The sequence below is a fragment of the Lissotriton vulgaris genome, chromosome 11, assembly GCF_964263255.1.
Source record: "Lissotriton vulgaris chromosome 11, aLisVul1.2, whole genome shotgun sequence".
Lineage (NCBI taxonomy): Eukaryota > Metazoa > Chordata > Amphibia > Caudata > Salamandridae > Lissotriton > Lissotriton vulgaris.
In genome coordinates, this window is record NC_141699.1 from 511,862,466 (window position 1) to 511,880,328 (window position 17,863).

At 45.0% G+C, this 17,863-nt stretch overlaps 1 protein-coding gene across 1 annotated transcript in view; it reads right to left on the reverse strand.

Moving 5' to 3' along the window:
* ADD2 (adducin 2) overlaps positions 1 to 17,863 on the reverse strand; it is a 440,390-nt gene that overhangs the window by 285,411 nt on the left and 137,116 nt on the right. The window contains exon 4 of the mRNA XM_086943577.1: positions 1,413 to 1,564. Coding sequence (XP_086799703.1) covers positions 1,413 to 1,564 — 152 coding nt within the window. The remainder of the gene's footprint in view (positions 1 to 1,412; positions 1,565 to 17,863) is intronic.

Genomic DNA, 17,863 nt, shown 5'->3' on the forward strand with positions numbered 1-17,863 from the left:
ACTTTTGTTTAGCCTGCATTTCCTTCAAACTGCCTACTTTTATTGTGAAATTTTTTATTTACAGGAAGTAGCAGAATATGATGCATGTGTGCTGCTGGTGATAATGACTTGGTTGTCAGTACATTGTAAGGGTGTACTGTTGGTGGTATATTAAAGTGTCTGTACTATGAGCTTTAGAATGCCTCTCTAGGCAACCGGTGATTGCTAAAGTGAATATGCGAAGAATCATTTCTGTGCCTGTCTTGCAGGGATGAAGGGACAACAATTTTCACAGAATTTTTAAAAAATCCATGCAATGCACAAGTTTGTGATAATAGTGTAATAAGACAGGGGACATGCAGTTGGCAAGAAAAGGCTAAATGGGCTTTGTAGGAGGTCTTACGGCACTTTAATAGATACTTTAGAATCCTTTAAATTGCTTTATAGGACTGCTTCATCAAATTACTTTACTAACTAGAAGATCACAAGCAGAAAGAAACAGGTGCATAGTGCATTAGTGCAAAAATACTCAATGCACGAAATGGCCCTTAGAGTGAGATCGACAAAGTGCATTTTAAGTGTGGAAAACGCACTGACCACTAATGGCAAGAAAAATAGATTTCTTGCACACAAACTGTCCAGTGAATCTGAATACATAACAATGCAATAAAAATAGATCTTAGTTTCCACAGACAGTACACAGTGTGCCTTGTAGAGGTGGTTTACCAAATGCCCGATTGTCTACAATTACAGAAAAATGCAATGTTTTCCTCGTCTGTAAGGTGCCACAGCACACCCAATTGTCATGTGCAATTTTTCACAACGTTTCTTCTTAATATTCATTAATTGTTCCATTGATGTTGCAGTTTCGTATCGACATTTACACCAACATTAGGACAGATCGATGTATGCAAAACAGTTTTTTCTACACTAGTTAGTTGACGCAAACTGTTTTTGCATTTGTCATAGGATGCAAATGCAACCAATTTAATCAAACTTCTTGCGCTCATCTGGTATGCAAATAAATCAGTGTTGCAATTTTCCTTTTCTTCCCTATTTTAATGTATGAAAGTTGGGTGCGATTTTGTTACCTTGTGGTTCAACTGGAGCATTGTGTTAATTTAGAAACAATTGCTGATATTGCTTAGCCTGTGTATTTCAGAATTAATAAAATACAGAATAACTAGTTTGGTCAATCCTGTTTTTAATAAACAGTTTAAGTAAACTAATATATTAACAAATAGGAAAGCTGTCAATGGAATACTCAAATAAGTATGGAATGTATATATGTGCAATGTGTTCTAGGAAATGTTGAGATCTTGGTAGGTAGCAAGATTTGTAAATACCACTTCCATCTAATAAGCATGCATGGACGGACAGCACACCATGTGACACATTTGGCACAGGCCTATGGCGGTTCTGTGCTCACTCACCGTAACATAAGTGTTGCTGAGCTGGGACCACCCATAAAGATCCAACAGTCGATATATGCTTGTGAGTTTGCACCGCATAAGCCGCTCGCCCTTAATCATAGGTATGGAGTCATTGCAGTAGAGATCATTGATGGGTGTTACCGCCGAAAGACCTAGAAGGAAATGAAAACATCTCTCAGTAATGCATGAATTTGAAATTCTTATTGTTAATAAACCAGGTAATATAAAATCACTATATGTTCAAGTATATGTTTGACACATACTTGGGATAATTGTGTATTTCTGAAGTAATTCATTAGATTTGGGAAACTTCAAAAGCAATAAAGATTAACCGATCCTTGTTTCCTTGGGAAAATAAAGAATTTATTGTATACTACGTAGTCTCTTATCATCTAAGATTGCAGCAACTTTAAGGTCCTTCTTCTTGACTTTTAATTCATTTCAGTTAATTTTGTAACATTTACAGAACACTATCCTAACGTGCTGTCAACATCTACAAGTAAAATTGAACAAATTACATAAAAGAATAGTCAGTGCATCATCACAGGCGATCCGAAAAAGGGCCACAGAAGAAATGAGACCTTCCTGGATATGAAAAGAATTTAAAGTGGAAGAAACCGAGGGAATAACACATAAGACAGGAAATCAAGATAGTGAGCTCGAGGGGAGATGATGAGGAGCAAAAGAAGGAGGGGGGGAAAGCAGAGCTCAAAATCCAAGTCGGATGATAGTTGGACTAGTAACAAGAAAGATGTGATAAGGACTAGCAGGACTCTCAATATATTTTAAGACTTTAGTCACGATGCAAAAATACAAAAGGAAAATGAGAATGAGAATTTGTGTAGCATGAAAAGTTAGGAAGATCGGGTTTTACTTTTGTTATAAAACTAGAATCTGTAGGTACTTACAATTGTGAAGGTTTTCTTGTAAGAAGTAAAACATGGGCCATAAATGATAACCCTACTACAAATGACAGAAGAATTTTGAGACTATCAGTCTCATATGGATATCTAGGATATGCATACTTCCAGTTAAATGAATTAAATATTTTTAAGGGTTTTCAACAGGTCCGAGGACACATTGGTGGCCCACAGAAATGTAAGAAAGGATTGTTTAGCAAGTACAGTTGGGAAAAGGAATTCCACAGAAAATCGTTCATGGGGCAACCTGCACATTCTGTGACTTGCAAGAGTAAATGTCAGTGGTGATGGATGGTTGTGCCCAGGACTTAAATGACGTTCAGTTACCCATGATGGAATTGTTGCAACTGAAGCACTGTTCTCGGGTTTACTCACACCGAGCCCATACCATTTTACATTTCTCACACACTGTTCACTTCCCTCAGATCCTATAAAACACCCTCAGAGGCATTGGTCCTCATACGGGCCTTTCTTCGTCCCAGTAAGGGGTGGGAAATCAGGATGTCCCACTGTCGGCTACCCAATGAAGACCAATAATTGGTAGCTAACTTGCAAATCGGAAATCAAATTTATATACACTACTCTCAAAACCATGCTATAGAAATAGAGTACTGAAATTAGAAGACCCAACCTCATAAAATTTTTTAGACTAACAAGAATTATGCACACTAAAAGCTCGGCTGTGGATACACAGACCAAAAGCAAAGAGTCTGGTGTTTTGAAAATAATCTATGACTTTCTTTATGAGGCATTTAGAATTCCTACACAGTTTCTGTACAAGGAACATTAAGACACAATAAGAGACTCAGACAAATGTATTTCATTTGGTTATTGTATAAGAGATCCAAAATCAATGCATATAAGTAACATTTTAAGAAGCTCAGTCATGAGTCTTATAGCTCGTATAATAAAATCACACATTTAACCAAAGTAAATCTATCGCTAGATATAGGAATCCATAAGCGGATGGTATTGGAATAAGAGATCCTTATCACCTACAAAGGCAGGAGGATGGTTCACAAAAGCTCTCTTAGAATGGTTAAAGGGATCAAGTGAAAGTGAACTAAGCAAATGTCCATAGGCATGGGCAAGGAGGATGGAGCAATAAACAGGAAAGTTCAGGTCTGGTCTCTCACCATACAGCTCCAAAGCGTCCAACAGGAAAGTTCATCAGAAAAGGGAAAGGGCAAGTGGGATGAAAAGATAGTCCGGCAGTCAGGAGACAAGGAAGTAAAGTGGGGCTGATGAACCTCCCTCCTCCTAGGAAAGTCACTTTTAATACTTCAAACCAACATACTCTCCCATGCAGTTCATGAGAAACAACGGTCCATTCCGTCCTATCAGGGGAGCTTATTTATGGGGCGTGGCCAGCCAGCCAAACTTGGGGGAAGTGAGTTGCAAGAGCTCCGTCCTCGCACCCCTGATTATCCTGCTATATGTTAGCATCTCCTGCCATCCAGGCGCACCCATACTGCACAAAAGTGCCTTTGCAGTGGTAGCCCACGCTCTTGATCGGAGGAAGGCAGAGGAGGTGAGGAAAGCCACAATTGCGAGCCCACAGGACCCGACCGATAAACCTGGCACCATTGGCGTGGGTCTCCCTTCCAGTTTTTTGCTGTTGCCTCTTGTGTTTTTGCTATGTTTTTGCTAATCTAGATGCTTTGGGCACTTTGCCACTGCTAATCAGTGTCAAGGTGCAAGTGCTCCCTATTGTAAAGTATTGTAATGGATTAGTGACGCAATGATTGGCTTATTTGGTTTACTTGTCAGACCCTAATATAGTGCACAGCAGGTGCCCAGGGCCTGTAAATCAAATGCTGCTGGTGGGCTTTCACCACTGTTTGTGCCACCCACCGAAGCAGCTTGTAACCTATGGCTCAGGCCTGCCATTGCAGACCCTGTGTGCAGCCTGGGGCTGCCATGTCGACTTGGCAAGTGCACCCACTTACAAAACACACAAGAGCAGAACAAGTCTGAAAAAAATGTGTGCCTACAACAGTAGCCATGCGGTACTGGTGGTGAATGCGTGAGACAAGGGTTGCCACAACCGTTGACTGTGAGTAGAGGGAGGCTGAAACAATTCCCATCAGACCACCCATGTGGTGGAGTTTACGTCATGTGGGAAATGTTAGTCATGCCAGCCCAAATCCGACCATATAGTGCCGGTGCGGGAATGGATGTCAAAAGTATCATCATAAACATGCATCCTAAAGTGATGTAAATGAAAAAAGTGCAGTGCTCAAATAATATTTAAGATAAAATTAACTATACGGACTCCAGATGGCATTGCGACAGAAGTCCGGATGTTAAGGATTAAAAGACACGCTGGGTAGTAGGACTACCCTCTAGCGCAGTGCGGTATGGTCGACATGTTTCAGCCTTATGGGCATCTAGCCCAGCTTTCTTCAGGACCGTTGACAAAAATTTGCTACTGCAACTAAATACAAAGTATATAGATATTGGATAATATACATGTACTGACACAGTTACAGCTATATCAAGAATGTGAATACTTAAATGTCCACTGAAGGGAGAGGAATGAATCTTCTTCCCAGCTTTGTGTGGGTGACGACCTCACCTCACCTGGCAACCGCTCGGGAGAATGAGGCCCCGCTCTCTCCGTCGGTACCTCTAAACTGATGGCGAGCGGGAGGCTTCCGCTCGCCATCAGTTTAGAGGTACCGACGGAGAGAGCGGGGCCTCATTCTCCCGAGCGGTTGCCGGGTGAGGTGAGGTCGTCACCCACACAAAGCTGGGAAGAAGATTCATTCCTCTCCCTTCAGTGGACATTTAAGTATTCACATTCTTGATATAGCTGTAACTGTGTCAGTACATGTCTATTATCCAATATCTATACACTTTGTATTTAGTTGCAGTAGCAAATTTTTGTCAACGGTCCTGAAGAAAGCTGGGCTAGATGCCCATAAGGCTGAAACATGTCGACCATACCGCACTGCGCTAGAGGGTAGTCCTACTACCCAGCGTGTCTTTTAATCCTTAACATCCGGACTTCTGTCGCAATGCCATCTGGAGTCCGTATAGTTAATTTTATCTTAAATATTATTTGAGCACTGCACTTTTTTCATTTACATCACTTTAGGATGCATGTTTATGATGATACTTTTGACATCCATTCCCGCACCGGCACTATATGGTCGGATTTGGGCTGGCATGACTAACATTTCCCACATGACGTAAACTCCACCACATGGGTGGTCTGATGGGAATTGTTTCAGCCTCCCTCTACTCACAGTCAACGGTTGTGGCAACCCTTGTCTCACGCATTCACCACCAGTACCGCATGGCTACTGTTGTAGGCACACATTTTTTCAGACTTGTTCTGCTCTTGTGTGTTTTGTATCTTGATGTTGGGGAACGAGCAGACAGGTCATTAAACTTTCCCCTTGACCCTCCACACACCTTTCTTGTTTATAAGTGCACCCACTTGCCAGTCCCAAAACCTTCCCTTTTCTACATGTTAGTCACCCCTAAGGTAGGCCCAAGGTACCCCCATGGGCCGGCTGCATTGTATGTAAAAGGTAGGACATGCCCTGATGTGTGTGGCATGTCCTGATAGTGAATTACAGCCAATTTCGTTTTTCACTACTGCAAGGATACCTGTTCCCATAGGCCAGAATCGGCAGTTTGATTATAACATCTTATAATCCTAACTGACTCAGGGAACTAGGTAGAAATTCGAGTTTAATGTGCCTGAACTCAGAATGATAAAATACATCTTTTAGTGAAGTTTGTTTTGGTGGAGAAGTGTGGCTCAGGGGTGGAGAAGTGTGGCTCAGGGGTTAGAGGCGGCAGACCCGGAAGCTGAGATCGGTCCTGGACCAGGGTTCGATTCCCCGCCTCGGCGGGTCTTGGGCTCAAAAATTCCAGGGACTCGATAATTCTTGTTCCGGTGCCTACTCGACTCACGGGTTCACACTCTGCGACTCTGGGCAATAGCTTGCTTAATCTCCACTACGGCCCCTCGCGGCGGGATGCCTGGCTTTCACCTTGTGGATACCCTGCTGGGGTTATCTCACATGGGAATACCAGGACGGGTTCCCAAGGCAAGCGCCTTGATGCCTTCGGGTGATACGTGCGCTATATAAATCGCAATACATACATACATTTACATTCTGTGTTTGAAAATTCCACTTTTAGAAAGTAGGTATTTTCTTGCCTAACCATCCAAGCCTGCCTCTGCTAGGTTGTGTATTCCATTTTTGGTTTGTGAGTGACAGGGGCTGGGGTGGCTCCAGGAGACAGGGTGAGTCAGCACAAGGCTGAAAAGACCTATCTGCATGGGGAGTGGTGGCTCCACCTCCTTTGTTGAGTCTGAGGAACCTGGCCCACGCTGACAAAGGAAGAAGTTGTGCACTGGCAGAATGCACCCAGAACTGGTTTGGACTAGGTACAGACACTCTCTGTCTTCAGAGACCAAGGATTTTACAGTAGTGTGAAGTAGTGTGGCTCACTGGTTAGAGGCGGCAGACCCGAGAGCAGAGGACGGCCCGGGACCAGGGTTCGATTCCCGGCGCGGCAGGTTTCTGGACCAGGGTCAGCGGACTCGATAATTCTCTCGCCTCGGTGCCCACTCTGATCAGCGATCACACTCGGCAACTCTGGGCATTAGCTTGCCTCATCTTCACTAACAGCCCCACCAGACCGCCGGGGATGCCTGGTCTCACCCTGGAGATACCCATTAAGGGACCATCTCTCAGGGAAGCCAGGAAGGGTTTCGCAGCGGTCGAAGCGCCTTGGGACCCTACGGGTAAGTAATGCGCTATATAAATGCCTATACATTTACATTTACACATTTACAGTATAAATATTGGGGCCCAAACCCCAGAACTTTAGATCAATTCTGGGAATCAAGACAACCCTTTGCTGAGGAGAAGAGCCAGAGAATCTGAAGGAGGAGACTACCCCTGTGATGTGTGTTTGGGGGTTGGCCTGCAGTGGTTGCTTCATTGCCAAAGAAAGGAGAAAAAGGACTGAGTGTGCTTTCATCCTCTTGAAGAAGAATCTCCAAGGGCTTGAACTGTACTTGCCTCCTTCTGGAAGTCTCAGGGATACAAGACTTCACCACCAGCTCCCCCTGAATTCCCTTGCTGGGAATTGAAGTGCCTGCTGTTGTGCTGGGCCTTCTAAGAGACTGCGTGTTGCTGGGAGCTGGAAGCGCGACTCAAGGAAGAGAAGCATGTCGCTACCGCAGCAGTTGCCATCGCATCGCCGAAGAAGTGTGCCGCCTCTGCTGCCATCACCGAAGAGCATCTCATCACCGGAGAAGCGTGCCGCTGCCGCAGAAGTTGCCGTCGTATCACCGGAGAAGCACGTCGAAGGGCCTGTCACAGTTCAGAAGTTCATCGAGTCACTGCGCGGCCGTCGGGCGTGCGCGCATCGCTTCTACGTTGTCGCACCGTAACCAAGACACCAATTTGTCGCATCGCACCGGAGAGTCATTGCATCGGATTGCTGCAAGAAGCCGGCGAGTCAACTCCCCACATAGTAAGGAAGCCAGCCTCAACTTCCCTGCTCAGCAGTAAGGAACCAAGGCATCCACTACCCTGAGTGTAAGGAACGACCATAACCTTCCATGCGACCCTTTTGCTTGTTTTGCGTTACGCATCCCAGGTACTGTGAGAGTGAAGTGTTGCATTTACAATCTAAAGTGAACTAAGTTATTTCTACCATTTTAAAGACTTATTTGGATTACAGTATTGTAGATTTTTGTTGTTTGGTCTTGTCTTATGTCTAAACTGGTGTGGTGTTCATTTGTAGTGTTTTCACTGTATTACTGTATGTGTTGATAAATGCTTTACACACTGCCCCTGAGATAAGCCTGTCTGCTTGTGCCAAGCTATCTAGGGGGTGAGCATGGGTTATTTTAGAAGTGTAGCCTCTTACCCTGACTAGAAGCAAGGGTCCCTATTTGGTCAAAGGTACCTACCTCTGCCAACTAGAGACTCCCAATTCTAACACCGACGATGAGGAGTTAACCACCGAAGGCACTCGTAAGCGCAAATCACACTTGTTAAGCGCTGAGCTCCCCCAGCCAGCACGAACACTACAGAGATCATCGCTGGGGGAAATTGCGGACAGTCGCTGCCTGTGAACGTCCCAAGAACAGCCACAGCCACCGAGATGACCAGGAACCCCATGACGGCCCAGCAGTGGTACGCGCAAAAACAGCTAAATACTGAGGCCTGCAGACGCAGCCCATGAGGTACGAGCCTGCGCGCATCAGACCGCCAGAGCAAGAGGGAAGCGTCAACAAGCTCCCAGGCCCTTCCACATGGTTGACCTGGGCCTAGGCTGCGCAGACACGTTAGAAAACAGTGCGACGACTGGCAAGACACAGACTTGCCCGGAGGCCCAATTGGGCCTAGGCCATCTACTTACAGAGACAAGAGGTGCAACAACCCGGAATCCCTAAAGCATGGACGTGAGGGGGAGACACATACCCGCACCGCGCTGATCCATAATGTGACAAGGTGAAGTGGACTCAGTTAAACAGCTTACATAGCAAGACCGCCCTCCCCCCACGCTGAAGCATAAACCACCGGATAGTGCCCAGAGACACCTAAACACACGCCAACAAGCCCATCGCTGAGGCATGGGGAAGTCAGACACCGGAGAGGACCTATCTCGCTTTAAAAGAGTAGGCTTGATCAGGCCCCAACAATACCCATACAAGGCAGAGGCGGTAACCAGAAGACAAAACACAGGTGTGCAATCTCGCACACACACATCCCTGTATTCGTCAGCCTCAAATAGCAAGTGGGCAGCTCCTCCACGAGATTAGGCCTACTGCACGAACAAAGTCACTATTCCATCCTGATAATGCCTGCACGTACTGGTGGCGAATGCCGACAGCGCAGCAATTAATAATGGGCCGCTCAACAGCTAAATACACCCACTGGCAGCTCAGAAGCGGCAACGGCGTATGGAGACATAGCCTCAGAAATGCCACGCCCAACACTTGCTGTTAAACTAGACTCTGTTGTGGCAGCAGTAGAAAAGATAGGATCTGAGTTGGACAAGATCCACTCCTCGGAGTAAAAAATCGACAAGATCACCTCGGATTCCACCCTTCTATGAGCTGAACATCACAAACTCAGGGACAAGGTGCACCTCCATGAACAAACACTTGCAGAGCTAAAACCAGTTACACAAAGCCACGGTAAACAGTCAAAATATCGAATTTTTAATTTCGACTTACACTTATATCGAGTTGCTAATATCGATGGGACAGAATATCGATGTCCAGAATATCGATGTCCAGAATATCGACCCTAAGGTAAGTAATATCGAAATTACTTATATCGATAGCATATATATCGATGTAAGTAATTTCGATTTACTAATATGTGTTAGAAATTTTTGTTAAGTATTTAAATTAATTGTTATAATATGTGTTTAATATGTTTTTATAAATAAAAAATATATAAAAGTAAATAATATGTTTTACTACCAGAGCGGGTTGTGGGTTTTTAGGGGAATAGGGTGGGAAGTAATTTATTTGTAATTAAATAATTATTTTTTAATGATTAATTTATTTTGCAATTAAATATTAATGGGCAATGAATTATTTTAATTGATTAATTGATTAATTAATTGATAATTTATGTATATTTTACGTAAATTATATGTTTTACTACTGGAGCGGGTTGTGGGTTTATAGGGGAATAGGGTGGGAAGTAATTTATTAGTAATTAAATAATTATTTTTTAATGATTAATTTATTTTGAAATTAAATATTAATTGGCAATGAATTATTTTAATTGATTAATTGATTAATTAATTGATAATTTATGTATATTTTTAACTAAATTATATGTTTTACTACTGGAGCGGGTTGTGGGTTTATAGGGGAATAGGGTGGGAAGTAATTTAATTGTAATATTAATTAATTGTGGGTAAAGGAGTATTTTTAGGGTTCAGGGTCAGTTTTGGGTTTTTGGGTAAAGGGGTATTTTTAGGGTTCTGGGTCAGTTTTGATTTTTGGGGTAAAGGGGTATTTTTAGGATTCAGGGTCAGTTTTCAGTTTTTGGGTAAAGGGGTATTTTTAGGGTTCAGGGTCAGTTTTCAGTTTTTGGGTAAAGGGGTATTTTTAGTGTTCAGGGTCAGTTTTCAGTTTTTGGGTAAAGGGGTATTTTTTGGGTTCAGGGTCAGTTTTCAGTTTTTGGGTAAAGGGGTATTTTTAGGGTTCAGGGTCAGTTTTTAGTTTTTGGGTAAAGGGGTATTTTTAGGGTTCAGGGTCAGTTTTCAGTTTTTGGGTAAAGGGGTATTTTTAGGGTTCAGGGTCAGTTTTCAGTTTTTGGGTAAAGGGGTATTTTTAGGGTTCAGGGTCAGTTTTCAGTTTTTGGGTAAAGGGGTATTTTTTGGGTTCAGGGTCAGTTTTCAGTTCTTGGGTAAAGGGGTATTTTTTGGGTTCAGGGTCAGTTTTTAGTTTTTGGGTAAAGGGGTATTTTTAGGATTCAGGGTCAGCTTTAGGTTTTTTCGGTAAAGGGGTATTTTTAGGGTTCAGGGTCAGTTTTCCCTACTGTTGCACCCACTGGAGTGGGAATAGTAATTATTGTTAAGTAAGTATATGTTATATATGATTTTTCAATATTATTTTTTTAATTAAATATGTATTATTATTTTTTTACCATTATTACATATATTTAAATATGTTTAAGTAATTAATAAGTATTATTTACAGTATTTTTTATGTTATTTTACATTTTAAAAAAATTGATATATTTGACAACGATATTTTTAACATCGATATTATTTTTTCGATATTTTGGTACTTACCATGTTGTACATAGGGCGTCGATATTTTTGCTATCGATATAATTACGCCGATATTTGTGTAGGTCGAAATTCTGTCTGTCGAAATTCTGTCATAGATCCCAAAGCCACACCGTAGCCCTGCAAGAATTAATAGACTGTGTGCACGACCTAGAAGACAAGGTAGAAGACACAGAAGGGCGCTTGCACCGCAACAATATCATAGTCGTGGGACTTCCAGAGGGTGAAGGACAAAGACCGGAGGAATATGCCGAGCACTGGATCAGAGACTTGCTTCCCACCGGCACCCTGTCTCCCCACTATGTGGTCAAGATAGCACACTGTGTCCCTGTGCAAAAGCCGCCCGCCGGGAGTCCGCCCACATCCATTCCTGTTTTAAATCCTAAACAACAAGACTCGATCCTTCGCGAAACCCGCAAGCTGGCAGACATAATGATCAGAAGCAATCAAATCATGATCTTTCCAGATTACACAGCTCAGGTCCAACGCCGTAGAAGCACATACACTGCCGTGAAAAGACAGCTATGCGACCTGGGTCTAAGCTACTCATTACTATTCCCTGCTAGGCTTCGCATGGTTGCAAAAGGATCGGTGCGCTTCCTCGATTCACCCGTTGAGGTTTGGGACTGGTTGGAAGAATCGGGAACATTGACGGGACCCAGACCGCCTGTGGAAGACGAGCCAAGAAAACGCGACAGGAAAAGACACAGTTGGAGTAGGTACAGTGGATATCGATCAGGAGCCGCTGCGACTTCCACAGCCCCTGATGTGGAGCAGAGGAAAGCGGAGAGCCAAGAGGCATCACAAGTGACCGTGACACTGGGAACTGCAACTCAAAATTCCGACCGACACTTGAGCCCATCCAGATCATCATAAACTGGGGAAACAACGCCATCCAGACTCGAGGACCCTGAAGAGTTTCCATTGCCGGAAGTTACGCTACAAACAGCTGACAACATCATATGACTCTTTCCAAGGCCTCCTGTGAACTGTTGAACACAACTCAAGCAACTACAAGCCGTGCTGGTACAATGCTGTGTTAAATAATACGCTGATTACGTAATTGTTCTTTACAAAATGTGGCGACATGTGCACCGCACCGCGGCCTGGTTGAGGGGATACACAGCTGTTACATGACATCAAGGGGCGAAACATTCCCTGCCACCAGCGCACCACACAAATCCACGCTACACGTCAGTTCGACACAGTTTTAGCCTTAAGTTGGGCAACACAGTTTGGACTAATTCCCACTTGGAACTCGCCCTCATGGTTATACATAGTTCAGTTCATGCATGCACCCTGTTTTTACCAACACTGAGCTGGAGCACACCCCCACGGGTCAGGAGTCGCAGGACCTTGCACCCGCTGCGCGGTCCAGGTAAATGTAAGAAGAAAACATGGTACAGGTCAACGTAGTCACATGTAATGTGCACAGTATACACACACCATCACATAGATATGCAATCTATGCCTATCTGCGACACAGAGCCACTGACATAGCACTGCTCGAAGAAACACAAACGTCCCACACGGAACTAGGGCACCTCCGACACAGCTGGAGAGGCCAAATACACAGTACCAGCTACTCTGCACACGCACAAGGCGTCCTCATCTGGGTAAGAGCAGGGGTCCCATTTACAAGGGAGGAGATGCTGGTCATCCCTGAAGGCATATATGCGCTCGTGAGCGGATAGCTCAATGGCCAACCGATACTCCTTGGGTCCATCTATGCCCCGAATGTTAGCCAACCCACATTCCTAGAAGGCCTCACAAACATTTTAGCAAGGTGGGGTCCCCTGGTTCCTGGGAGGGAACTTTAATTCTGTACTTAATGTAGATTTGGACAGATCGTTCCCGCCCTTGTCCAAGACCGCACCAATGTCCAATGCGCAGGTTCTCACACACTAGGCATTATTTGACATACGGCGCGCCACCAACCTGGTTACTCGGGTCTACTCACACTACTCAGCGGTACACAGACTACATGTATGCCTAGATAGAGTAGTGGGATCCCCTGTGCTGCTCCCTCTGGTCCACCGAATAGAGTACCCAGGCCGGACACACTCTGCCCATAATCCCCAAATACTGAAACTCACCTGGGAACCTAAACGCCCCCACATGGAGACTTCAAACAGCCGCACTCGAAGACCCACTACTTCGCTCCTCCCTGGGCACGGTGATCCTTGAATGCTTAATGAAGACACAGCAGGTGACACAGTAGTGGAATGGGAAGCTTTCAAAGCTACGACAAGGGGACACTGTACGGGAGGGACATGGAGCATACATAAGGCTCTCACCTCCAGCCTGAGCAAAATAGAACAGAGCTACTGCGATACGAGACAGAGGAGGAGGGTGAGGGCAGGGACAGACACTGCGCACACAGCACACGGTGTTGATGGAACACCTCCGCTGTCACAACTACACCAAGCACACAGCCTGCACGCATGCTACCACTGAACGCGTAGGTCTAGCCTGGCTGATCCGTCAAGAACACGCCCGCACATCGATAGACGCACTACGCAATGGCACAGTGCTTCCAATGCACACACAACTGGACATCCACACAGCCCTGACACAGCACTATCAACGACTGTACCAATCCTAAATCCACTATGAACCACATGCTCTCCCGTGCCTGAGGTGACACAGGTACACAATTAGATACTGGATGCGCAGATTGCACCAGAGGAGGTTAGGGATGCAATTATGTCCCCGACCACGGGGAAGCCTCCGGGACCAGACGGACTCCCGGCAAAAAATTACAAGGGGTACCAAGCGCCATTGGTGCCCTGACTACATGCCCTCTACGCAGCCACCGTGGATGATGGACGGCTCCCTCCCTCACTATGTGAAGCACACTTGATCTCACTGCCCAAACCTGACAGAGACCCAACAGACATGGGTTCATACAGATCCCTCGCCCTGCTTAACACGGACTACAAAATCTTAGCGAAAATGCTAGTAGATAGATTGGCACAGTCCGTCCCCGCCATGGTACACGCAGACCAAAACGGCTTTGTGCCATCTCGAAACACCTCACTCAACCTGCGTCGCTTCTTTTGAGTCACACCCTACTCCATATGCGAATGGCTGAGAGAGGGCTGCCTCATACTTGATCTCGAGAAAGCATTTGATTCTCTTGAATGGAATTATATGTTTGCAACTCTCGAAAAATACAAATCAGGCCCCGATTTCTTCCATTTGACCCGCCTACTTTACACAAACCCTGTGGTGAGAATGAAGATGGAACCATACGTGTCGGCCGAGATCCCCGTGCGACGAGGGACGAGACAAGGCTGCCCGCTGTCCCCTCTCCTTGTCGCACTTGCGATGGAGCCACTGGCGGAGTCACTAAGAACACAATTACATGATGGGATACCGCTGGGCGATGGTACACATGCGGTGTCACTGTATGCCAATGATCTGTAAATCTACCTAATGGACATCACTCAAGTGCAAGAGCAACTAGCCCAAATCCTCCGAGAATTTGCAACTGTATCAGGGTTAAAAGTAAATGTTGCTAAATCTAAACTATATGATTTTAAAGAGGAGTGCTGTGACCCAGGCCTTACACTCAAGGATGTGAGAGTGCAGTGGAGCGCTGATACATTCCGCTACCTGGACATACGTGTGTAGCGCTAACCAGTAGACCTCTGTGACAGTAACATAGGCAGAGCGCTGACGGCCTTGAGATCCCAGATGCAATTCTGGAATATGCTTCCCCTTGCTGTGGTGGATAGAGTGGCGCTGGTCAAAATGGTGGCTCTGCCGAGATTCCTGTATTACTTTGCCAATTTCCTCATTTATGTGCCCGCCTCCTTCTTTACCATGTTGGAAAAGATGACCAGAGACTTCATCTGGGGCCCCAATCAACATACGATGGCGATTAAAAAACTATATTTACCCATAGAACAGGGGGGCCTGGCAGCGCCTTGCTTAGAGCACTACTACCCAGCAGCCCAATTTCAATGAATCACCAGATGGATGGCAGACCGTCAGTGCGACCACACGGCGACCACACGCCCACCGTAAACGTTCCCCCAGATCCTTGCGCTCTTCCACCCTGGCACACTAGTGCGGCCCCCTAAGCCCCAGTTTGTGAACGTAGCATACAGGTGCTACCTTAGAAGCCTCTACTTAACCCGGGACACGATGCCCTACACCCCGCGCTCCCCCTAGAGGGTGTCCCTAAGGGACTGGACTTACAGCTGCAGAACTGCAACACTGGCACGATGCCCTTTGAGATCTTTATCATGAAGGCTCGCTTATTCTCTACACTACACTAATGGACAACGAGGGACTCCCTGCAGGGCAATTCCTCCTACATTGATTATTGGTGACACACTCTCAATGAACTGGGGAAACCTTTCAGCTGAGCCACAAACACACCTCACTGTGCAATACCTACATATCATGGGATGTGGTAGGCACCAGACGCAGTGGTTTGCGGCCTTGTTGCGACAACATGCAGCGGTAAATCTAGACCCCCTCAGACAGAAATGGGAACATGACTTGGTCAAACAATTACAAGCAAAGAATGGGAACAGGTTCTGTCCAGTCCAGTTCAGATCCCCAGAAACGTGAGATTTAGGCAGATCCAATACTACACCACACGGAGGGCGTACCTCACACCAGCTAACATAAACAGATACTTTCACCGCACCAACTCAGCCTGCCCCAGATGTGCTGCTGTAGATGCAGACTTGGTGAACATGCTCTGGAGTTGTGCCAGCCTGAGCACATATTGGGATGAGGTAGCAAACACACTTCGCACCTGCACCGTGAGAGAGATACCTTTTGACTGGCCAACATATCTGCTGCACATATTCCGTAGGACACGAAACACTAGAGCCACCTCCAGGTTCTTGGGCATGGGCATGGTGACAGCCAAGGAGCTAATCACAAAAAGGTGGAAGGCACCAGATCCCCCACATATACAAGCATGGAGGCACTCTAATCTTGCATGGGCCAGAGCCAAAGGCATAGCGATTCAACATGAGGAAACTATGGGCCTCAAGAAAATACCTATATCCACAAGCTAGGAAGCGATTCTGACAGTGCTACAGCAGGGCGCAGATCAGTCATATCAGCCCTTCCAAACACCTGACGGGGTGGAGTTATTTTGCGCATGCGTCCAACCGCCTTAGGCCACTCATAGGCACTGGACTTGTTGTCCTTAAGCCTTGCAATGGCAATCCAATGGGCACATGCACCAGACGCCAACCATCAAGGCAATGGACTGGGGCGCAGTAGTCGACACACACACGTGCCAACAATGGCAGACACATGGGGTTATTTCAGCTCACCTTCAAGTTTTATACCCCGTCTCCTGGTCTTTTTCCCCCCTTCTCTTATCGAATGTACAGTTTGCCAGATGAAACTAAGCTGAACTGGACTTAAACGTTATACTCACTATGAGGCAAATCTGTAGGACAAATAATGTAATAGGACATATGAGGCGTGACAGGGCAATTGTAATATACAGATCTGACACATTATCATACCAACTACATGAACATATGTGAAGTAATTACCATTGTTAATGCAAAAATACATGACAGAAATTGTCGCTGCATGTTGCTTCATGATGTTTCAACTGCTGGAGATAAAACTGTAAAACTAAATAATCAATAAAAAAATATTTACAAAAAATCAGGGGAGCTTATTTACTTTGTTGTTCTTTAGGGATTTTAGTGCAAAGGTCAGGTTCCCACCAATTCAGACAAAAAGCATCCAGAACGATTGACAGAGGATCACCCTAAAATAGGCGACCCCCAAACCCCAATCCTCCTTATGCTGACAAAATGGTAATAATATCACAAATCACTAATGGTTTGCAAATCCTGATCACAGGTTTTGGCTCATACTCAGAAGGTAAAGATATGAAACTGAATCTAGCAAAGACATTTGTATTGTTTTGTGGGACTGACAAAATGAAGATAAGGACATACCTAGTAAAAAAGCAAGCATTAACTCATACCCTGAGCTTCTCTTATTTAGGTCTATACTTCTCTAACACTGGCCATTGGAATCCAAGCCTGGAAACTCGTAAAATAAAATTTCTGAGATCTACAGAAGCAATTTTAAGATTTGCTGAGAGAATTGGTAACCGTAAGATAGATTTTACACCTATATAAGAGCAAATGCATTAGTAGGGTGACCTCTGGGACCGCCGTATGGGGTATGGCAGATACCAAGCTTCTACAGCTGTCAGAGAACAATTTTTGTTTAGGCTTTTAGCAGTGCCACTATCTACTTCTAACCACCTTGTTCACAACAAACTAGCAGTCCCCTATATTGAAGACACCATTAACATAAGCGCACTCCTTACCTGGCATAGCATTTGGAGCAAGGCTGGAACTAAATTTACAAAAGCGGTAATTAAAGATTGTCTGGCCCTTGACCATAGAGATAAAATCCATTGGCTGGGTCATGTAAAAAAAACTTTTTATTAAGATAGACTCAAATTTCAGTTTAGATGACCCAGCTAGAAGGGAGACATCGTTTACCACGCATCCATTTCAACGTGGTACTATTACATTGTGGTTTTCACTCCGCAAGTCGTTACACCGACTTGCACTGGAGGGCACTGTTGATTAAGGATTAGTGTAAATTACTGTTTCCAACACCTTCCCTACTGTATATAGACTGGAGTTGGAATAGTGATTCCACTAGTCCCAAGTCCAGCGCGCCTCCAGCGCAAGTCAATGTAACGGCTTGCGTTGTGAAAACCGC